At 44.3% G+C, this 22,179-nt stretch overlaps 1 protein-coding gene across 2 annotated transcripts in view; it reads left to right on the plus strand.

Moving 5' to 3' along the window:
- cherp (calcium homeostasis endoplasmic reticulum protein) overlaps window positions 1-22,179 on the plus strand; it is an 88,070-nt gene that overhangs the window by 38,451 nt on the left and 27,440 nt on the right. For both annotated transcript variants that reach the window (XM_067968021.1, XM_067968022.1), the window contains exons 4-9: window positions 825-962; window positions 3,560-3,711; window positions 5,145-5,256; window positions 7,714-7,803; window positions 12,357-12,690; window positions 13,452-13,612. In XM_067968021.1, the coding sequence (XP_067824122.1) occupies window positions 825-962; window positions 3,560-3,711; window positions 5,145-5,256; window positions 7,714-7,803; window positions 12,357-12,690; window positions 13,452-13,612 (987 nt within the window). The remainder of the gene's footprint in view (window positions 1-824; window positions 963-3,559; window positions 3,712-5,144; window positions 5,257-7,713; window positions 7,804-12,356; window positions 12,691-13,451; window positions 13,613-22,179) is intronic.

Genomic DNA, 22,179 nt, shown 5'->3' on the forward strand with positions numbered 1-22,179 from the left:
CATATTTGGGAATGTTCCTGTTGGAATCTCCAGCTTTGGTTTTCCCACTGAATACACGTCTCTTAAAAGATCCGGATGAGGAGTGATCTTATTGAAGGTTTGAAACGATAAATTGATTCGATAGGGTGGGTAGGGAGAAATTATTTCCTCTGATGGGGGAATCCAGAACAAGAGGGCACAATCCGAAAATTAGAGCTAGGCCATCCTGGAGTGAAATTAGGAAGCACTTTTTCACTCAAAATGTAGTAGAGTTTGGGAATTCTCTCCCATAAAGGGGGAGCAATTGAAATTTTCAAGACTGAGATCGACATTTTTATTAGGTAAGGGTATCAAGGGATTTGGATCAACAACAACTTGCATTTATTTAGCCCCTTTATCAGAGTAAAATGTCCCCAGGCACTTCACAGGAGCGTAATCAAACAAAAATTTTACAAAATCACTGGCGGCTGAATGGAGTTGAGGCATGATCTAATAGAATGGTGGGATAGGTTTGAGGGGCTGAATGGCCTACTCCTATGTGTCATCCCAGCCCTCTTTGGCTCAGCCCATGGTTTGAGAGGATAGTGTAGAGTCGGGAGTAGGTTGCCTTTGTCATGGAATAGTGTGTGATGCAGGACAGCAAACAAAATTCGGAGAGTAGAGAAAAAGAAAAGTAGAGAATGGTGAAATGCAGATCAGCGTCTGAAACGGGAAGAAAGCCAATATTTCAGGATGTGGCCCTTCATCAGAACTGACACTGACTGTACATTTCTAGACTATTGTCTTCTCGCTTGACTTCAGGCAGTCTTTTTCATCTATAATGAAACTTGTTTATTTTCCTCCAGGAACAGATAACTGCAGCGATTGCCCTGGCAATGGAACAACAAATTCAGAAGCTCCTGTCAGAGACGCAGCTGGATATGACTGAGTTTGACAATCTCTTACAGCCCATTATCGACACATGTACCAAAGATGCCATCTCAGTATGGTGCCACTTACTATCTTGTTCTGAACTTGCAGCCTTTGCACTGGCACAGTACAAAGCCAAGCTTTGTGTTAGCTCTGGGTCTCGAGAGAGGGAAATTCCAACTCAGCAGAATCCCTCATTTTTAGCAACCAAAGCTTGTATTAAGCATTCAGGCCTTGTGCGCGGGGTGGTGATTTTGGTGTGACACAAGATGCAGTGAAGTGGTAGGGGTGTAATGCTATCTCTATCATAATTCATGTTGGCACTGAGGCAAAGAGCTCAGAAAGGCTTGATCCCTGGTGTGTGTCGAGTTATCTGACACCAGTAAAGGCAACAGTAGGGTCACTGCAATCGGTCTCATTATCCCTACCCTATTGAGGGGTGGGATTTCAACCAAGTTCCACTTCTAATCACTAGCTAGTGACGCCAGGAATGGACACAATCGGAGTTGGCAATGATGGTGGTCACATGGCCCCAGACGCACTCAGTCTGGGCTTTCACATAGAATTATAGAATGATCTAGCACAGAAGGATGCCATTTGGCCCATTGTGCCTGTGCCGGCTTTTTGAAAGAGCTATCCAATTCGTCCCACTCCCCTGCTCTTTCTCCATAGCCCTCCAAATTTTCCTCCTTCAAGCATTTATCCAATTCCCTTTTGAAAGTTATTAAATCTGCTTCCACTGTCCTTTCAGGCAGTGCATTCCAGATCATAAAAACTTGCTGCATAAAAAAGTTTTCTTTGTCGCTTCTGGTTCTTTTGCCAGTTACCTTAAATTTGTGTCCTCTGGTTACTGACCCTTCCTTCACTGGAAACAGTTTCTCTTTATTTACTCTATCAAAACCCTTCATGATTTTGAACACCTCTATCAAATCTCCCCTTAACTTTCTCTGCTATAAGGAGAACAACCCCAGTTTCTCCAGTCTCTCCACATAATTGAAGTCTTTCATCTCTGGTACCATTCTAGTGAATCTCCTCTACACCCTTTCTAAGGCCTTGTCATCCTTCCTAACGTGGTGCCCAGAATTGGCCACAGTACTCCAGCTGGGGCCTAATCAGTGTTTTATAAAGATTTAGCATAACCTCCTTGCTTTTGTACTCTATGCCTCTATTTATAAAGCCAAGGATTCCGTATGCTTTTTTAACAGCCTTCTCAACATGGAGAATGGTCACTTGCCACATATACTGGAGAGAGGTTGCCGCCTGTGGAACTGTGCTCCAATTTGAGTTGCCACCTTCAAGAGAGGACAGATAAGGGCAAAAAATTAAAGTATAATGAAAAATAAAAATGAACTTACCGCTGTATGTTGCTGCCATTTTGGTGGCCATGGTTACCTAGTTTTTGAGGGTCACCACTGCATCCATGGTACCTAAGCAGGCGAGAGGGATTGCAGCAACCAACCTAAGTTGCTTTTTGACATTTTTTCTACTTACCTCCCTACCATCCCATGGGGGAATGAACGTTGCAATGGAGGTTATAGAATGTGGGAGTGCTCCATGCCACAGTACAGATATCGCTCACCTTGGGTGCAAAAAGTACCAAAAGATAATGGGTGAAAAGTTGTCACTTGAAATGATTCAATTCCACTTCAGTGTTCAAATTCCGTAAAAGTACCAAAACAGGAGCAAACTGGGCTCGTGTGCGGTAGTGAACTTCAGTTGATCTAATTTTAGAAAGTGTAGGATCTGAATATGTTGCCACACTGTTGGGATGACTTGCTAGACTTACATATTGATTGATTTATAGGCACCAGTATAGTAAAGAAAGAGTTCCACTTAAGCCAGTATGTTTTAATGTTGTATCAGTGTGCTTCTTGTATCATGCTAATAAATCATCTTAATTGCTGCCACCAATATCACAAGTGACAGGCCTGTAACCATCAGCACTATATCCTGTTGTGTTATAGCTCAAAGTGTTCCCTCCAGACACAGCCCAAGTTGGGAGGACACCTAGAATTATATAGCCGGGTATTTTTTCACAGTATAGATGGACATGGTTTGCAAATGTCATGCGCAAGCATTGTGGTTTACCGGGAATCTTAGTTCCAATGCTAGATGTTTTGACATTATAATACACAGTTGCTCCATTGAGTACTGCCTTGCCAGTGACTTACTGGGACTTGGCCCAAGTCCAATATTACTTACCACCCATACGATCTTTAGCCCACTTTCCACCTGTGATACTGTATCTCAGGCACCACTGTAAAGGCTAAATTAGGTTGTTTGAATCAACTTTGGGCCGCCTGTGGATTTTAATGGTGTCCTAGTCTGGGCACGAGGTGCCTGCTCTTTTAGCACCTTAACCATCAAGAGAGAGCCCTCTGTTTGATTGGACTGTAGCTCGGGGTGAAAGGACACCATTGGAAACCCCTGAACCTTGAGCAAGCTGAATTACTGAGCACAGCTGGCATTAAAACATAGTAACTCAGGAGTAGCACAGCTCCATCATTCTCTTCCCAATGAGGTGGTAACGTCCACCGTGTAGATTTTTTTTGTAGTTTTTTAAAATTTAAACGAGGGATGCTGAAGGTGACACTTTAAGTTAATTATCTTCTCACAGCTGGAGTGACCGAGCTCTCCATGATCCTCTGTCATTTTCTCCTTTTTTCCCTAGGCTGGTAAGAACTGGATGTTTAACAATGCAAAAACCCCACAGCATTGTGAGCTGATGTCCGGTCACCTGAGGAACCGCATCACAGCTGAAGGAGCCCATTTCGAACTACGTCTCCATCTGATCTACCTGATAAATGACGTGCTGCATCATTGGTTAGTGCCTGATTGTCAGATCTGTAGAAAACAGAACCAAAGATAGCAAATCCTAGGGAGATTATAGAAGATATCCAAAGCTGGAGGTGTGTGTGGTGATACAAATATTGGGTTGGGAGGTAATCCAGGCTGTATTTAGATTTAAGCGGGGATGTGGTACCCTGATTTATCCCCATTCTACAGATCCCTCATCATTTCTCAGCAATATAACAGTGTTTGTCAAGGTTCCACTGTAATGGAGCTGTGGTGAGTCAGCATGTGACAGCTCTAGCGTGCTCTGCTATGGCGTCGCGGTACATGGGTATACTCTACATGGTGAGTTACAAATCTCTGCTGTACCATCGTAGCAGACGCCAAGCAGAGACCAGGCACTCTTCTGCAAGGACCGGGTGGGGAATGGGAGGGCAACTTGCCCTGAAGCCACCTTCCAGCACCTCCTTAAGTCCACTTACAGAGAATGGTATAAGCACAGATCTAGAAACGGTCCCTGTTCTCATGGTACAGGGTGGAGAGAAAGATTTAAAAATGGGGCTAAAGTCTCTGTGTCAAGCTATTAACATATCTTGGCATTCAGCGTTGATAAACTGCCAACGTTTCTTGTGTGTATTGGCCTCTAACACCCAGATGTCAGTCTGTGAACGGCAAACTTCTGACTATGTTAGCCTGGGTGTAATGCGCTACATAAGGCAGCGTTTGTTTTTCCTAATCTGCAAGGTCTGTTTGGATTAGTTTCTTCAGCTATCACTGCCATATTTTACTGTTCAGACCCGCTCAATGTGGGCTGGTAATATTCTGAGATGAACTACTGCCTTCCCTTCCTGTCCTGTGATGCGACCCCACTTTGAGTGGGTCTGAACACGGCTGTGATAGTTAAAGAAACTAACCCTAAAAAGATGTTGCAGATTAGGAACAACAACAGCTGCCTTTTATAGTGCATTACACCCAGGCAAACAGTCAGAAGTCAGACAGATTCACACATGCAGGAGTGTGTTATTTATATAAAAAGTATAATGAGCTCATTAACATAAGCCTAATTTTTGTTGTGTAATTAGTTCTGGGTGAGTATTTGTTCGGAATTTCTTGTGCTCCCAATTTTACTGATGTTAGCAGAGCCAGTTACTGAATGCAGCTTCTGCAACTTCACAAATATACGCAAACCCATATGCACCACCCAGTGACTGAAACACGGTCTGCAGGAGCTATGACCACATCCACACACCTTGTCCACTTTGTTTTGAGCTTCTTGGTGATGGTGGCACTCCCATTTCTGTAGCTATCTGCATTGTATATTTCCGTAAAAATTCTTTTTACATGTTTAATGCCTTGTGAAATATGTGTGCATACACAAAAATTCTAATATTGTAAATAATTGAATTGTTTGTGGAGCCCTTAGTGACAGTGCCTTACCTTGCCTCTGTGTTGTGTGTCCGCAGTCAGCGGAAACAGGCCCGGGACTTGCTCGCATCCTTGCAGAAGGTCGTGGTTCCCATTTACTGCACCAGCTTTCTCGCAGTGGAAGAGGACAAACAACAGAAGATTGCACGGGTAATTCTCCCTACATCCCAGTGAGTTGGTTTACCACTGGGAGTGGGAGGCGGAGTGTTGTTACTTGTGATTTTTTTTTTTAAATATAGGTTATTATTAATATATACCAGAAGAAATTTGCATGATGTCGTTATTAAAGGGTATTTTGTTATCAGACAGTTCTATACGTGGTGAAGGCAGATATCTGTGCGCTTACCTACGTATCTCAGCCCTTTGTGCCATGTCCATTAAATGTGCCAACCAGGGGCAGCTTGGCACCAGATGTGTTGTTCAGCCTCTCTCTCTCCCCACGCCACCTGAGTGATGTGCCGCTTCAATGGTGACCTGGATGGGAATGCTACTCACAGCCCAATCTCTCATTGGAGGTTTCTAGTGCAGAACTTGGCGATTTAACTGAAGAGGGTTATTATGTATTGGGTCCACGTGTATTTTTGCTGTTCACAGTGTGACATCTTACTGCTGAGAATGAAGCACCTCTTCCACCCAGTCTTGATGTTGAACCACATGCAGAAGTGCTTAGTGTGGATGGATCTTTATGCTCCCCTAATAACGTTCTTAAAACTCAGCTGCAGAAAATAAATTGTTGGAGCCAATAATATGTCTTGTACCCTGTTTACATTCAGACCTGTAGCTGGAGTCTGGTTTAGTCTTAATAGCAAGACCTCAATAAGAGCACCTCATGTGGATAAGGTCATAAAAAAGTTAATGGAATACTTGGTTTTATGGCAAGAGAATATTAAAGTAGAGATGTAATAGTCAATCTATATAAGATTATATCTATAAGACTGCACTTTGAGTACTATGTGCAGTTTTGGGCTCCGAGCTATACAAAGGATGTTGAGGCAATAGAGAGGATACAGCGCAGATTCACTAGGAACTGTCCGGTATGAGGAAATACCAATACGAAGAAAGACTGGGGCTATTTTGTTAGAATAGAGGAAATTATGGGGTCGTTTGATAGAGGTGTTTAAAATTATGAAGAGAAGGGACAGCGTGGATAGAGCAGCATCCGCAGTATTTTGCTTTTGATGGCTAGAAACAGACTGTTTCCATTGATTGAGGGGTCCAGAATGAGTAGACATAGATGTAGGACGGAGAGCAGGAGAAACGTTTTTACACGGTGGGTTATGAGGCTGTGGAATGCGCAACCACAGTTAGTGATTGAGACGGTCTCTGCTTCATTGTTTAAGAATAGGTTGGATCGGTGGTTGAAGGAAAGGTGAATAATGGGAGCAACGTAGGCACATGGGATTAAGACTACTGCTCATGTGGAGGATAAACACCAACACGTACTAGTTGGGCTTGTTTTTGTGTTGTACGTTCTGTGTAATTCTAAGATGCCTGATGCTGTGGGGTTGTGTGTAGATTTGAGCCCTTCTCCACTCTGTTTCTGAAGTGAGCAATCAGCAGCAGGAGACATTGACGAGCTTGGCAGCGGGCTGTGCATCTGTCCTCCCAGTTGCAAGAAGTAAGGCTAGCTAGCTGGAAAAAAGGGGGAGAATATTTACAGGAAATTGGGGAAAACTTAGCCCCTTCCTTCCCTCCACCCCCCTCCAGGAATAAAATGTCCCACATAGAGAGGAAAGAATGGAAAGAGAAATAATGATGGTGCAGTGCTGTTATAACCTGTTATAGCTTCAGTGGATTGTGTTATGGAGTGGTATGATGTGGGTTCGAGCCAACAGCTTCTTACACAATGGGTAACCTGTCTAAGCCATGTCATCACCCTGAGAGCAGTAATTTTCTCCTACAGAGGGTGGAAGAGTCCATGGGAGAGACACTGCTCTTGCAGCCTGCCTAGTGGTCAGTTACAAAGCAGCAGGGGCCAGTGAGCCGATTGGGCAGTCAGTCCTCTTGTCTGTGGATGGTCCATGGTGTAAAATGAGCAAAGCAGGAGAGGAGAGGAACATATTTCAATCGGCCTGGCATAAAAAGGGTCTTACACAGTGGTGGGATTCTGTCCCGATCGTCCCTCGCTAATAGAAAAGGCTGCAGGTGCTGGAAATCTGAAATGATAAAGGAAAATGCTGGAAATACACAACAGGCCAATCAGCATGTCTGAAGATAAAAGGCAGAACTGAAGAGTACACACCCAAAGTGTCAATATCTGTCTTTCCTCTTTACCAATGCTGACAGACCTGATGTATATTTCCAGCATTTTCTGTTTTTATTACCTTGTGCTGTTATACCTGTACACTAATGGCACTGACTGCGTTGTGCCAGGCAGCCACTAACATCACGTAATGGAGTGGCACCACCTGCACTGGGTACAGGGCACATGGCAGGGACATAGACCAGTGACACACATCCGTAATCCTTCAAGCGATACTGATTTTATTTTTTTTCCGTGGCTTAATGTATATTCCATAACACAAAACACAAGATTGCGCAGTCTTTCACTGTTACCATCTCCTAACCCATCTAACACAGAACATTGTTTTTATTCATTTTTCACAGCTGTTGCAACTGTGGGAGAAGAACGGTTATTTCGACGAGTCCATTATTCAGCAGTTGCAGAGCCCTGCTCTCGGACTTGGGCAGTACCAGGTTAGTAACCCTACAGTCGCAAGGCACTTGTAACCTGCAGATATAGGAGGCGGTGATCCTGAATGCAGACTGCTCAATGGTTAGGTTTACCATGTGGCCGTGATGACATCCTTGTATTTATTGTAGGTTCAGGCTGGGGTTAGAGCTTGTAGATCAGATACATTTAACTAAATGCTGGGCACCTCTAGGCAAAAAGACTCTGAGCCCCACTTCCAACAAGTTTATGGCAGTAACTACTAACAAATTCTTGAAACCTTACACAATATAACACTGGGGACTGGGTGGTGCAGTAAACATCTGTGACCTGTGCTAAAAGCCAGCCTAGACCGATGGGATGAAAATCTCCTTTCTCTGCTGCCTGTGAGGATCCTATATGAGATGGGTTTGTGTAGTCTTGATTCCACATCTAGTGGATGTTGGCTCATTGAATTAAACCAACCCAAATTTGGCACCAATTGGTAGTCTAAAGCAAAGAGGTTACAATGACGACTGGCATGAGGGATTGAAAATTTAACACTGATGCAGTAGATGTCACTGTTCTGAGGTCACGGTGCCTTGTTCAGCTAGCAAGAGCTTAACTCTGCAACTGGCCATGCTGGACTTGGCTCAGGCATACGTGATACTGAGACTGGGTGCTGTGATGAGTATTGAAACTTTTTTTTTAAACGTAACAGTGCTGCCAATAAATTAAACTTCCGGGACATGGGACTGTGATGCATCATGTAGACGGAAACTTAAGATCGAATGTTTCAGAAATTTCTAGATAGAAAGAAAGCATTTGCAATTATATTGTTCCTTTTACAACCTCGGGACATGCCAAAGTGCTTTTCAGCCAATGAAATACTTTTGAAGTGTAGTCACTTTTGTAATGTAGGAAACACAACAGCCAATTTGTGCACAACAAGCTCCGAGCGAATGAGATAAATGACCAGATCATCTGTTTTAGTGATGTTGGTTGAGGGATAAATATTGGCCGGGTCACCAGGAGAACTTCCTCCTCTTCCTCAAATAGTCTCATGGGGCATCGGGACCAGTTCTGGGGAAGGTGGGACCTGTACAGGCCAGACGGGTTGCACCTCAATGGAGCTGGGACTAATATCCTTGCGGGGAGGTTGCTAGTGCTGTTGGCGGGGGGGGGTTTAAACTAATTTGGCAGGAGGGTGGGGACCAGGATGTAGCATTGGAAAGGAGAAACAAGGGGCACAAAGGATTGGAAGAGAAAGATAGCACTAGAGCAAGTAATAGTACAGTATTAAGTGGGATCAGACTGAGAGTGTACAAGAAAGTCTAAGACTGGTTTGCAGTGCATGTGTGTAAATTCACGAAGCATGGTAAACAAGGTTGGTGAGCTGCAGGCGCATATAGCCACATGGGAATATGATGTTGTGGTGCTAACGGTGACCTGGCTCAAAAAAGGGCAGAATTGGGTACTAAATATTGCTGGATACAAGGTGTTCAGGAAAGAAAGGAGGGGGGGATATGATAGTATTGATTAAGGAGAATATTGCAGTCCTGGAGAGAGAGGATGTCCTGGAGGGGTTAAGGACAGAATCTATTTGGTTAGAGTTAAGAAATGAAAGAGGTGTCATTACACTACTGGATGTATTCTATAGGCCACCAACTAGTGGGAAGGATATAGAGGAGCAAATTTGCAGGGAAATTACAGAGAGGTGCAAAAGCTATAGAGTAATGATAACTGGGGACTTCAACTATCCTAATATAGACTGGGATAACAATAATAATATAAGGGGCAAAGAGGGGGAGGAATTTTTGAAATGTGTTCAGGATAACTTTCTTGACCAGTATGTTTCCGGCCTAATGAGGAAGGAGGCATTGCTGGACTTGGTTCTAGGCAATGAGATGGGCCAAGTGGAGCAAGTGTCAGTGGGGGAGCAGTGATCATACGATCATAAAATTTAGAATAGCTATGGAAAAGACACGGACCACTCTAAAGTAAAAATACTCAATTTCAATGGGATGAGAACAGATCTGGCTCGGGTAAATTGGAATCAAAGATTGGCAGACAAAACTGTCATTGAATAGGGGGCGGCCTTTAAGGAGGAGATGGTTCGGATACAGTCTAGGCACATTCCCATGAGGCAGAAAGGTAGGGCAACTAAAGCCAGAGCTCCCTGGATGACAAAGGAGATGGTGAGTAAGATGAAATGGAAAAAGGGGGCGTATGACAGTTGTCAGGTTGATAACACAAGTGAGAACCAAGCAGAATATTGAAAGTTCAGAGGGGAAGTGAAAAAGGAAATAAGAGGGGCAAAGGGAGAGTATGAGAATAGACTGGCGGCCAACAAAAGTCTTTACAGGCATGTAAACAGTAAACGGGTAGTAAGAGGAGGGGAGTGCCGATTAGGGACCATAAAGGAGATCTACTCATGGAGGCAGAGGGGATGGCCGAGGTACTTTGCATCTGTCTTTACCAAGGAACAATATGCTGCCGGAGTATCAGTAAAGGAAGATATAGTTGAGATACTGGATAGGATAAAAATTGTTAAAGAAGAGGTACTAGAAAGGTTGGCTGTACTTAAAGTAGATAAGTCACCCGGTCCGAATGGGATGCATCCTAGGTTGCTGTGGGAAGTAAGGGTGGAAATTGCGGAGGTACTGGCCGTAATCTTCCAAACATCCGTAGATACAGGGATGGTGCCAGAGGACTGGAGAATTGCAAATGTTACACCCTTGTTCAAAAAAGGGTGTAAGGATAAACCCAGCAACTATAGGCCGGTCAGTTTAACTTCAGTGGTGGGGAAACTTTTAGAAATGATAATCTGAGACAGAATTACAGTCACTTGGGCAAGTGTGGATTGATTAGGGAAAGCCAGCACGGATTTGTTAAAGGCAAATAGTTGTTTAACTAACCTGATAAGAGTTTTTTGATGAGGTAACGGCAAAGGTAGATGAGGGCAATGCAGTTGATATGGTGTATATGGACTTTCAAAAGGCGTTTGATAAAGCGCCACATGGTAGGCTTATCAAGATTGCGGCCCATGGAATAAAGGGGGCAGTAGCAACATGGATACAGAATTGGCTAAGTGACCGGAAACGGAGAGCAGTGGTGAACGGTTGTTTTTCGGACTGGAGGGAGGTGTACGGTGGTCTCCAGGGGTCGGTGCTGGGACCACTGCTTTTCTTGATATATATTAATGACTTGGACTTGGGTGTACAGGGCACAATTTCAAAATTTGCAGATGTCACAAAACTTGGAAGGGCACTAAACAATGAGGAGGATAGTGATAGACTTCAAGAGGATAGAGACAGGCTGGTGGCATGGGCGGACACGTGGCAGATGAAATGTAACACAGAAAAATGCAAATTGATACATTTCGGTAGGAAGAACGAGGAGAGGCAACATAAACTAGAGGGCACAATTCTAAAAGGGGTACAGGAACAGAGACCTGGGGGTATATGTGCACAAATGGTTGAAGGTGGCAGGGCAGGTTGAGAAAGCAGTTAAAAAAGCATACGGGATCCTGGGCTTTATAAATAGAGGCACAGACTATAAAAGTATGGAAGTCATGATGAACAACTGGAGTATTGTGCCCAGTTCTGGGCACCGCACTTTAGGAAAGATGTGAAGGCCTTAGGGTGCAAAAGAGATTTACTGGAATGATTCCAGGGATGAGGGACTTTAGTTACGTGGATAGACTGGAGAAGTTGGGGTTGTTCTCCTTGGAACAGATACGAGGAGATTTAATAGAGGTATTCAAAATCATGAAGGGTCTACACAGAGTAGATAGAGAGAAACTGTTCCCATTGGCGGAAAGGTCAAAGACCAGAGGACATAGATTTAAGGTGATTGGCAAAAGAACCAAAGGTGACATGAGGAAAAACTTCTTTATACAGTGAGTGGTTAGGATCTGGAATGCACTGCCCGAGGTGGAGGCAGATTCAATCATGGCCTTCAAAAGGGAACAGGATGAGTACTTGAAGGGAAAAAATTTGCAGCGCTATGGGGAAAGGGCAGGGGAGTGGGACTAGCTGGATTGCTCTTGCATAAAGCCAGCGAAGACTCGATGGGCCGAATAGCCTCCTTTGCTGTAACCTTTCTATGATTCTATGACATCCACCTGAACAGATAGATGGGACCTCTGTTTAACATCTCATCCAAAAGACGGGAGCTTCGACAGTGCAGCACTCCTTCAGTACTGCACTGAAATGCCAGCCTAGATTATGTGCTCAAGTCTTGCAGTGGGGCTTGAACCTGTGACCTTCGGGCTCAGAGATGAGAGTGCTACCACTGAGCCAAGACTGTCACTTTACATCACTTCTTACCTTTTGGCAGATTTGGGAAGGGGGCAGTTGACTCAATCCCTCTATTTGTGCACCCTTTACTGTGAGTGATGTTGTAGAAATAATCCTTTGTTCTCACTGATTAGATTCACTCCAAGCCCCTTTGTGATGAAAGTGTTGCCTGAGACCCATAAGCTTAATTACCCGAGTGTATATGTTATCTTCCCAGCATCTGCATTCTACTTTGGTCTTGTCTCCTCCGCTAATGTTCTTGAGTTTAATTTTGTGTTTCTGCACGGCGTTTCCTGCAGGCCTCTCTCATCACAGAGTTTGCAGCCGTGGTCCAGCCCATTCAGATGGCGTTCCAGCAACAGATTCAGACCCTGAAGGCCCAGCATCAGGAGTTTGTGGACAGTCTCACCAAGCATCAGCAGCAGCCTCAGCCTCAGCCTCAGCCTCAGCCTCAGCCACAGCCACAGCCTCAGCCACAGCCCCAACCCCAACCCCAACCCCAACCCCAGCCTCCACCTCCGCCTCAGCCCCAACCGCAGCCACAACCATTACTGGAACCTGAGGCTCCGCCAGCCCACACCACACTGCCCCCGAGCCAGGATCTGCCGGCGCTGTCGCCAACAGAGACACCAGGTGCAGTAACGTTAGAAATGGAACCGAGTTTGGACATGAAGTGAACTGTTAACGTGTTGTTCCTTTGCTATATTGAATGGGTTAGAGAACTGTATGCAAAAAAAATTAAACACTCGTTCTTTACTTTCTTTATACAGTTCTTAAAACCCATATCTATTTAGAGAAATCTTGCGTTAGGCAGCTGACCTATAACCTGAGGAGGCTTGACGTTTCAGGATGGGGTAGAGGCCTGAGACGAATCCCTCTCGGTCACTGAGCACATATGGAGCTGCCATTCAGACCCTTGTCTGGTACTGGGCTAGAGAATAAATGGCACAAAGTTGCATTCCTCGCAGACACAAGTAGTGTGAGGGGAAGATACTGTGTTTCCTCTTTCACGGTGGCGGAAAGTTTAGAAAATCCACTCAGCAGAATGGAGAATCCGTATTTGAGTTACATTCCCCTCATCGGTTTGCTTATTCTACTTAGAAGTTCTAAAAGATTCCCAGCGCCCTGTGTGGGAGTGGCTTTGTCTCTGATCTCAGCTGGCCTTTCACGGCAGAAAGCGTGTCATGAAAGGCCATTTATTTCACAGGGAGGGAGTGCCCCATAGCCTGTGAACACGTGGTTGGCAAATCTTGGTTGCCTACCTAGGCTCTTGCCAGTACCTGTATTTTGTTTAGTAACATGGAGCATAGTCTGACCTGGGCAGTCTGAGGTTGTGTTTGCGCAGCGCTGTTAAGAGAGGAATCCACTTTTAAAACCTATTGCCCGTGTTACAGATGAGGCCAAGCCACTACATCCCGGCCCTGAAAATGTACCAAGTGGAGGGCAGGAGCCTGGTCCAGGAGGACAGCGAGGGTCTGGGCAACACGAACACTCTTCTTCCAAGCCGCCATGGTTCGAACGCCCTGCCATGCCACTCTGGGGCCAGCAGCAACAGGTACTGGTTCAGGTTCAAGTTCAGGGAATATCTCCAGCAGTGTCGAACACAACAGGAGCATGGAGCTGATGAGCCAACAGGAGGGTCGCATGTGACTTTTATTACAGGGGAACGGGCAAGAGGTGGGAATGAGGGAGATGCAGCAACAGAATTGGGGTTTAGGAAGAATCTGATAGAATAGGCCAAATAATTACTGCAGAGATAAATACATAAAGCGGACTTACTGCCCAGGGTTAACTGTTAGTGCCCGGGATTCCTGGTCTTCATGTTTAATTGATTAAATCCTGCTGAATGCAGAGTATATTGGGCACATGCTGGATACAAGATTTTTAATTAAAAATGCATGTAATAAATCTATATAATTATACAGATTTAAGAGGTACATTTTTAATTATGTAGATTTGATGCATATATTTAATTATATGGATTTGATACCCATTTTTAAATTGTATAGATTTGATGCATATATTTTTAATTATATAGATGAGATGTAAATTTTCTAATGTATAGGTACAAGACCTATATTTTCACCCTTGCCTTGTTTTTGTTTCACTCGGCCCTCCCTCCCACCCCATGGTCCACTGTAGATGCTCCTCATCCTCGCTTTCCCTCTTCCCCACCCCCCCAAACACATTGAAGTGTGCCCGAGATTGGGAGCTCAACACAGCATGGATCCAACTTGCCTGTTTTCACTCTGAACTATAAATGACACTATCTTGCTAGGACGATGCTCTAAAGGGGAAGGAGGCAAAGGACTTGCTATTAATGTAAAGTGCCAGCCCTCTTACATCTCCTGTGCCATTCAGCTAAAGCAGTCCTGCTGTTCAAGAATACTTGTTTTTTAAGGGGTCCCTCTGCTGACAGCCCCACAGGCTCTGCATGTGAGACGGGAGGAACCTTACAAAGCACATTTTCTAGCTACCATTAAGTTGCATGTAGTACCTGTGCTTACACGTCAATAAGGATTTATTTTTATTTTGAAATGATCGCTGTTTAGATGAACTTGTTGATTCAAATGCACTTCCTGCAGCAAGTGCCCGTGTTTTCTTGTAACTGGCACTGGTCTTTCTGTTGTCCTTTATGCCAGTGCTCTGATGCCATTCTCTTTAGTGAAGGCATCTTTTGAGAATCTGCTTGCATTCTTCAACATTGCTTGGTTATATAACAGTGACCAATGTCATGCATTTTAATGACCCTTTGCAGTAACCTAAATGAGTGGAGATCTAGTGAGGACAGGGGCCAGGCTTGGCAGTGACGCTTCTCCCTCACTGGGTGGTTGATTAGCCCACTGACACTTTGAGGCTCTCATGGAGCTAATGGTGATGTGCTGAAGGGTGTCCCGCACCCGTGGAATCAAACCCAAGCAAGGGGAGAGAAGATTGGCTAGAAAAGAGCAACAATGAAACCTGAACAAAATGTTAAACATTAACAGCTGTTTTTGTTTACACTGTCAGTAAGTCATTACAAACTGTCCACTAATACTGTGGAGGACGAATTCCTGGAATGTATACGAGATGGTTTTCTAGATCAGTATGTTGAGGGAACCAACAAGGGAACAGGCTATTTTAGATCTAGTATTGTGCAATGGGAAAGGGTTAATTAATAATCTTGTTGTAAAGGAGCCCTTAGGGAAAAGTGACCATAATATGATAGAATTCTTCATTAAGTTTGAAAGTGATGTAGTTCAATCCGAAACTAGGGTCTTAAATCTAAACAAAGGAAACTACGAAGGTATGAGGCGCAAGTTGGCTGTGGTTGATTGGGGAATTACATTAAAAGGTATGACGGTAGACAGGCAATGGCTCGCATTTAAAGAATTAATACATAATTTGCAACAAATATTCCTTTACGGCACAAAAACCCAACAAGAAAAGTGGTCCAACTGTGGCTAACAAGAAAGTAAAGATAGTATTAAATCAAAGGAAGAGGCATATAAAGTTGCCAGAAAAAGCAGTAAGCCTGAGGATTGGGAGCATTTTAGAATTCAGCAAAGGAGGACCAAGAAATTGATAAAGAAAGGGAAAATAGAATATGAGAGTAAACTAGCGAGAATCATAAAAACGGACTGTAAAAGCTTCTATAGGTATGTAAAAAGGAAAAGACTGGCGAAGGCAAATGTGGGTCCCTTACAGACAGAAACGGGTGAATTTATAATGTGGAATAAGGAAATGGCAGAGAAATTAAACAAATACTTTTTATCTGTCTTCACGGAAGAAGACACAGAAAACCTCCTAGAAATACTAGAGAACCAAGGGTCTGGCGAGAATGAGGAACTGAAAGAAATTAGTATTAGTAAAAAAGATAGTACTAGAGAAATTAATGGGACTGAAAGTCGATAAATCTCTAGGACCTGATGATTTACACCCCAGGGTTTTGAAAGAGGTGGCTATAGAGACAGTGGATGCATTGGTTGTCATTTTCCAAAATTCTATAGATTCTGGAATGGTTCCTGCAGATTGGAGGGTAGCAAATGTAACCCCACTATTTAAGAAAGGACTAGAGAGAAAAAAGGGAACTACAGACCTGTTAGCCTGACATCAGTAGTCGGGAAAATGCTAGAATCTATTATAAAGGATGTGATAACAGGACACTTAGAAAATAATAATAGGATTTGGCAGAGTCAACATGGATTTAAGAAAGGGAAATCTTGTTTGACAAACCTATTGGAGTGCTTTGAGGATGTATCTAGTAGAATAGATAAGGAGGAACCAGTGGATGTGGTGTATTTGGATTTTCAGAAGGCCTTCGATAAAGTCCCACAGAGGAGGTTGGTGAACAAAGTTAGAGCACATGGAATTGGGGGTAATATACTGGCATGGATTGAGAATTGGTTAATAGACAGAAAACAGAGAGTAGGAATAAACGGGTCTTTTTCAGATTGGCAGACTGTGACTAGTGGGGAACCGCAGGGATTTTTTTTTGTATTCGTTCATGGGATGTGGACGTCGCTGGCGAGGCCGGCATTTATTGCCCATCCCTAATTGCCCTTGAGAAGGTGGTGGTGAGCCGCCTTCTTGAACCACTGCAGTCCGTGTGGTGACGGTTCTCCCACAGTGCTGTTAGGAAGGGAGTTCCAGGATTTTGACCCAGCGACTATGAAGGAACGGAGATATATTTCCAAGTCGGGATGGTGTGTGACTTGGAGGGGAACGTGCAGGTGGTGTTGTTCCCTTGTGCCTGCTGCTCTTGTCCTTCTAGGTGGTAGAGGTCGCGGGTTTTGGAGGTGCTGTTGAAGAAGCCTTGGCGAGTTGCTGCAATGCATCCTGTGGATGGTACACACTGCAGCCACTGTGCGCCGGTGGTGAAGGGAGTGAATGTTTAGGGTGGTGGATGGGGTGCCAATCAAGCGGGCTGCTTTATCTTGGATGGTGTCGAGCTTCTTGAGTGTTGTTGGAGCTGTACTCACCCAAGCAAGCAGAGAGTATTCCATTACACTCCTGACTTGTGCCTTGTAGATGGTGGAAAGGCTTTGGGGAGTCAGGAGGTGAGTCACTTGCCGTAGAATACCCAGCCTCTGACCTGCTCTCGTAACCACAGTATTTATATGGCTGGTCCAGTTAAGTTTCTGGTCAGTGGTGACCCCCAGGATGTTGATGGTGGGGGATTCGGCGATGGTAATGCCGTTGAATGTCAAGGGGAGGTGGTTAGACTCTCTCTTGTTGGAGATGGTCATTGCCTGGCGCGAATGTTACTTGCCACTTATCAGCCCAAGCCTGGATGTTGTCCAGGTCTTGCTGCATGTGGGCTCGGACTGCTTCATTATTTGAGGGGTTGCGAATGGAACTGAACACTGTGCAATCATCAGCGAACATCCCCATTTCTGACCTTATGATGGAGGGAAGGTCATTGATGAAGCAGCTGAAGATGGTTGGGCCAAGGACACTGCCCTGAGGAACTCCTGCAGCAATGTCCTGGGGCTGAGATGATTGGCCTCCAACAACCACTACCATCTTCCTTTGTGCTAGGTATGACTCCAGCCACTGGAGAGTTTTCCTCCTGATTCCCATTGACTTCAATTTTACTGGGGCTCCTTGGTGCCACACTCGGTCAAATGCTGCCTTGATGTCAAGGGCAGTCACTCTCACCTCACCTCTGGAATTTAGCTCTTTTGTCCATATTTGGACCAAGACTGTAATGAGGTCTGGAGCCGAGTGGACCTGGCGGAACCCAAACTGAGCATCGGTGAGCAGGTTATTGGTGAGTAAGTGCCGCTTGATAGCACTGTCGATGACACCTTCCATCACTTTGCTGATGATTGAGAGTAGATTGATGGGGCGGTAATTGGCCGGATTGGATTTGTCCTTTTTGTGGACAGGTCACACCTGGGCAATTTTCCACATTGTCTGGTAGATGCCAGTGTTGTCGCTGTACTTGGGCCCCAGCTATTCACAATCTATATCAATGATTTGGATTTGGGGACCAAATGTAATATTTCCAAGTTTGCTGATGATACAAAACTAGGGAATGTGAGTTGTGAGGAGGATGCAAAGAGGCTTCAAGGAGATAGAGACAGGCTAAGTGAGTGGGCAAGAACATGGCAGATGGAATATAATGTGGAAAAATGTGAAGTTATTCACTTTGGTAGGAAAAACAGAAATGCAGAGTATTTTTTAAATGGTAAGAGATTGGGAAATGTTGATGTTCAAAGGGACCTGGGTGTCCTTGTACATGAGTCACTGAAAGCTAACCTGCAGGTGCAGCAAGCAATTAGGAAAGCCTTTATTTCAAGAGGATTCGAGTACAGGAGTAAAGATGTCTTACTGCAATTATATAGGGCCTTGGTGAGACCGCACCTGAAGTTTTGTGTACAATTTTGGTTTCTTTACCTAAGAGAGGATATACTTGCCACAGAGGGAGTGCAATGAAGGTTCACCAGACTGATTCCTGAGATGGCGGGCTTGTCGTATGAGAGATTGAGTAGACTAGGTGTATTTTCTAGAGTTTAGTAGAATGAGAGATGATCTCATTGAAACAGACAAAATTCTTACAAGACTCGACAGGGTAGATGCAGGGAAGATGTTTTTCCTGGCTAGAACCAGGGGTCACAGTCTCAGAATAAGGAGTAGGCCATTTAGGAGTGAGATGAAGAGAAATTTCTTCACTCAGAGGGTGGTGAATCTTCGGAAATTCTCTACCCCAGAGGGCTGTGGAGGCTCAGTCATTGAGTACATTCAAAACAGAGTGCGATAGATTTCTAGATATTAAAGGCATCAAGGGATATGGGGATGGTGCAGGAAAATGGCATTGAGGTAGATCATCAGCCGTGATCTGGTTGAATGGCGGAGCAGGCTTGAGGGGCCGGATGGCCTGCTCCTGCTCCTATTTCTTATGTTCTTAACAGTTGCTAAACTTGTTTGTGGCTGGCATTAACTAACCGGTTTTCTAATTTTAAGGGTGCACCAGATGTCGGTGAGATTATAGAAGTAGTTCACGTTTTAGGATGTCAACAAACATTGGCTTAACATGTAAACAGGCTTCATGATTCACTTTTACTGTTTAACAACTGGATTTATTCTGATGGACAGAGAGTCCAGTGCTGTCATCTTGCAGAAGGTGGAGCCAGGCAACATATGCTTGTGATAGGTAACGTGCTAATGGGTGTCTGAAGCAATAGGTTAATTCGGAAAATAGCTGGCTGGACTGGCATCACAGTGAGTCTTCCTTCGCTGGATAGGGCTGGAGGAGATTGCAGAGATAGGGTTGGGTGAGGTTTAAAGCTGAGGTCTTCAAATTGAATGCATTGGGGTCAGTGAGGACAAGGTCAGGAGTTGGACTTGGTGTGGGACAGGATGAGTTGGAATTTATGGAGGGTGGAAGATATGAGAGGCCAACAAGGAGAGTATTGGAGCAGTTGAGTGTGGAATTAAGAACTGCATGGATAATGGTTTCTATGGCAAAGGTGTAGAGATGGGCAGTGTTGTGGACAGGATGTGGGGTCTGAAACTAAGGTCACGGTCAAAATGGGGTGCCAACGTTGCAGATGGTCTGGTTGGGTTGAGATTGTGAAGGAAGGAATCAGTGGTGAAGGAGTGGAGTTTGTGGCAGGGGCCAAAGACAGTGGCTTCCACTCATTTGTGTCTACTGTCAGGGAATTAACCGCTTAGCTCAAATCCAAACTATTGCGTTACCTTTGTGACATTTTTCCTCCCACTTATTTTTTAACATTTAATTTGTTGTATTGGTCTATTGGGGTTTCCCTTGGGCCGAGTGCTTTCTCTGAGGAGCCAGTAGGTGCTGGTTTGGTCGGGCCGCTAGAGGCAGAGTAATGGTTACTAGTGGTGAATTATTCCCCACTCACCACCGTCCCTTGGTGGCAGTGCTTAGATGGCAAGTCACTGTGTGCAGGTTTGTGGGGCGAATCTGTACCTTTGCATTCACGACACTGCATGTTAAGAGCATCAGCATTCTGTTTCAACACAACAGGTTTCTAGGACTCGTTTTGTGAGTCAGTTGAGGATATAAGAAGAAAGAACTTGCATTTATATAGCTCCCTTCACAACCTCAGGACGTCCCAAAGTGCTTTACAGCCAATGAAGTACTTTTGAAGTACTGTTGTAATGTAGGAAACGTGCACAGCAAGGTCCCACATGTTAATTGTATGATTTATATCTGTGTTAATTGTATTCAGGTGGTGGGTATCAATTAGGGACACTATCCTTTTTATAGGAGAGCTGAGCTATTGTGTGTATAAGGGGAATCTCTATGAATAACGGCTTGGAAACAACTAAAGACCAGGCTGTAGTATTTTATCCTTCACCACATGGCTATCCAATTTTAACACCACAAACATCAATGAGATAATGACCCTGTAATCTGCTTTAGGTATTGGTTGAGGGATAAACATGGCTGCATATAGTGACACCACTATTCCTGGCCAAAATGGAAATGATTGGGTAATTTCTCATTCATTGATGCCTGGAGACCCTGCTGCTGTAAGTGACTGGGATTGATTTTATGCACATAATTTGTATGTAACTATCCTCCACTCACTGCATTTTGCTGGAGAAATCCCTTGCTTTCATCAGGAGGCATTGCTGCATTGGTCATAAGTTCTGTTGTAGTTCGTAGAGTCTCTGTAGACTGTTTGCTGTAGTGCGTTTTTTAAACAGACTCTGTTTGCTGAGTAAAAGACTTTGTTTGCTGTAAAATAGACTGTTCGCTGTGAGTCCTGCCATAAGTCCCGCCCCACCTCCAACTCATTGGCTGACACAGTATTGTCAATAGACACTCTGGATAAACATTGGCCAAGACACTGAGGCAGATAGGGATTTAACATCTCATCTGAAAGATGGCACCTCCGACGGGTTGTCAGCCTAGATTTTGTGCTCCAATCTCTAGAGTGGGATATGAACCCACAACCTTCTGACTCAGAGGTGAGAGTATCTATCACTGAGCCACGGCTGACACCTTGTATATGCTTAACCACGAGGCATTCCATTATTCAACAAGCTCTGAGAAGAAGGTAACACATTATTGGCTCCGTGCATTTGCATCATATTAAATATCCTTCCTTAGGGTTAACAAATCAGAAAATTGTTTAAAAAGCAGTAACCAACTGCTCTAAGGGCATCCTGCAGTGTGATCTCCTTTGCTGTTGTAATGTTAATGGAGTGCTGCACTGGTTATGAGCCTGTAGGGTGCAGGAATATCTGACACCAACTTTTATTTCAGTCTTGAACTTTGATTTCTGTGAAATTCACAATCAAGTTGTTCGTGTTTTTTCAGTTCAAGTTCCATTTTCTTTTGTGGCTCCCATCTATTGACGATGCACACACTGGTATGCAGATGGAGAGGGTGGGGAGCAACAATTATAGTGATGAGTGAAGCCTGGCCTCAGTGATGATTCACTGTTTAGGAAAGGATTGGATTGAGTTTCTCAGTCAGTTCCAGATCTAAACTGATCTAACTCGAAACATTAACTGGCTGGGGCATCGCGAGCTGAAAATTGCCGGCCGGCTGTGGTTTAGTCACGAATCCACAGTCTTAATTCCTCAAGCTGCCTGGCTGGAAAAGGATAATGTGGCAGGTGGGTGACCTTTGTACAGGGAGAGTGGAGAGTGGAGAGTGCTTTCAGTTCCTGAGAGCTGAAAGAATTTCTTCACAAATTACTAGTCTAAAGCAAACCTGGATTAAGTTACTGATTTCTGCCTTGTTTCAGTGGTCTGTGGTTTTCAGCCTGTTTTAATTCTTTAAGAGCTGGTCATGGACATTTTTCGAAGAAAGAAAGACTTGCATTTATATAGCGCCTTCCACGACCTCAGGACATCTCAGACCCTCAACAACCAATGAAGTAGTCACTGTTGTAAGAAACACGCACAGCAAGCTCTCACAAACAGTAATGAGTTAATGACCAGGTAATCTGTTCTTTAGTGATGTTGGTTGACGGATAAATATTTGCCAGGATATCGGGGAAATGTCCCCTGCTCTTCAAATAATGCCAGGAAATCTTTTACGTCCACTTGAGGGGGCAGCCGGGGCCTCAGTCTAATGTCTTATCTGAAAGACACCACCTCTGACAGTGAAGCGTTTCATCAGTACTGTGCTGAAGTAAAGGGTGACACTGTACA

Source organism: Heptranchias perlo, chromosome 29, assembly GCF_035084215.1.
Source record: "Heptranchias perlo isolate sHepPer1 chromosome 29, sHepPer1.hap1, whole genome shotgun sequence".
Lineage (NCBI taxonomy): Eukaryota > Metazoa > Chordata > Chondrichthyes > Hexanchiformes > Hexanchidae > Heptranchias > Heptranchias perlo.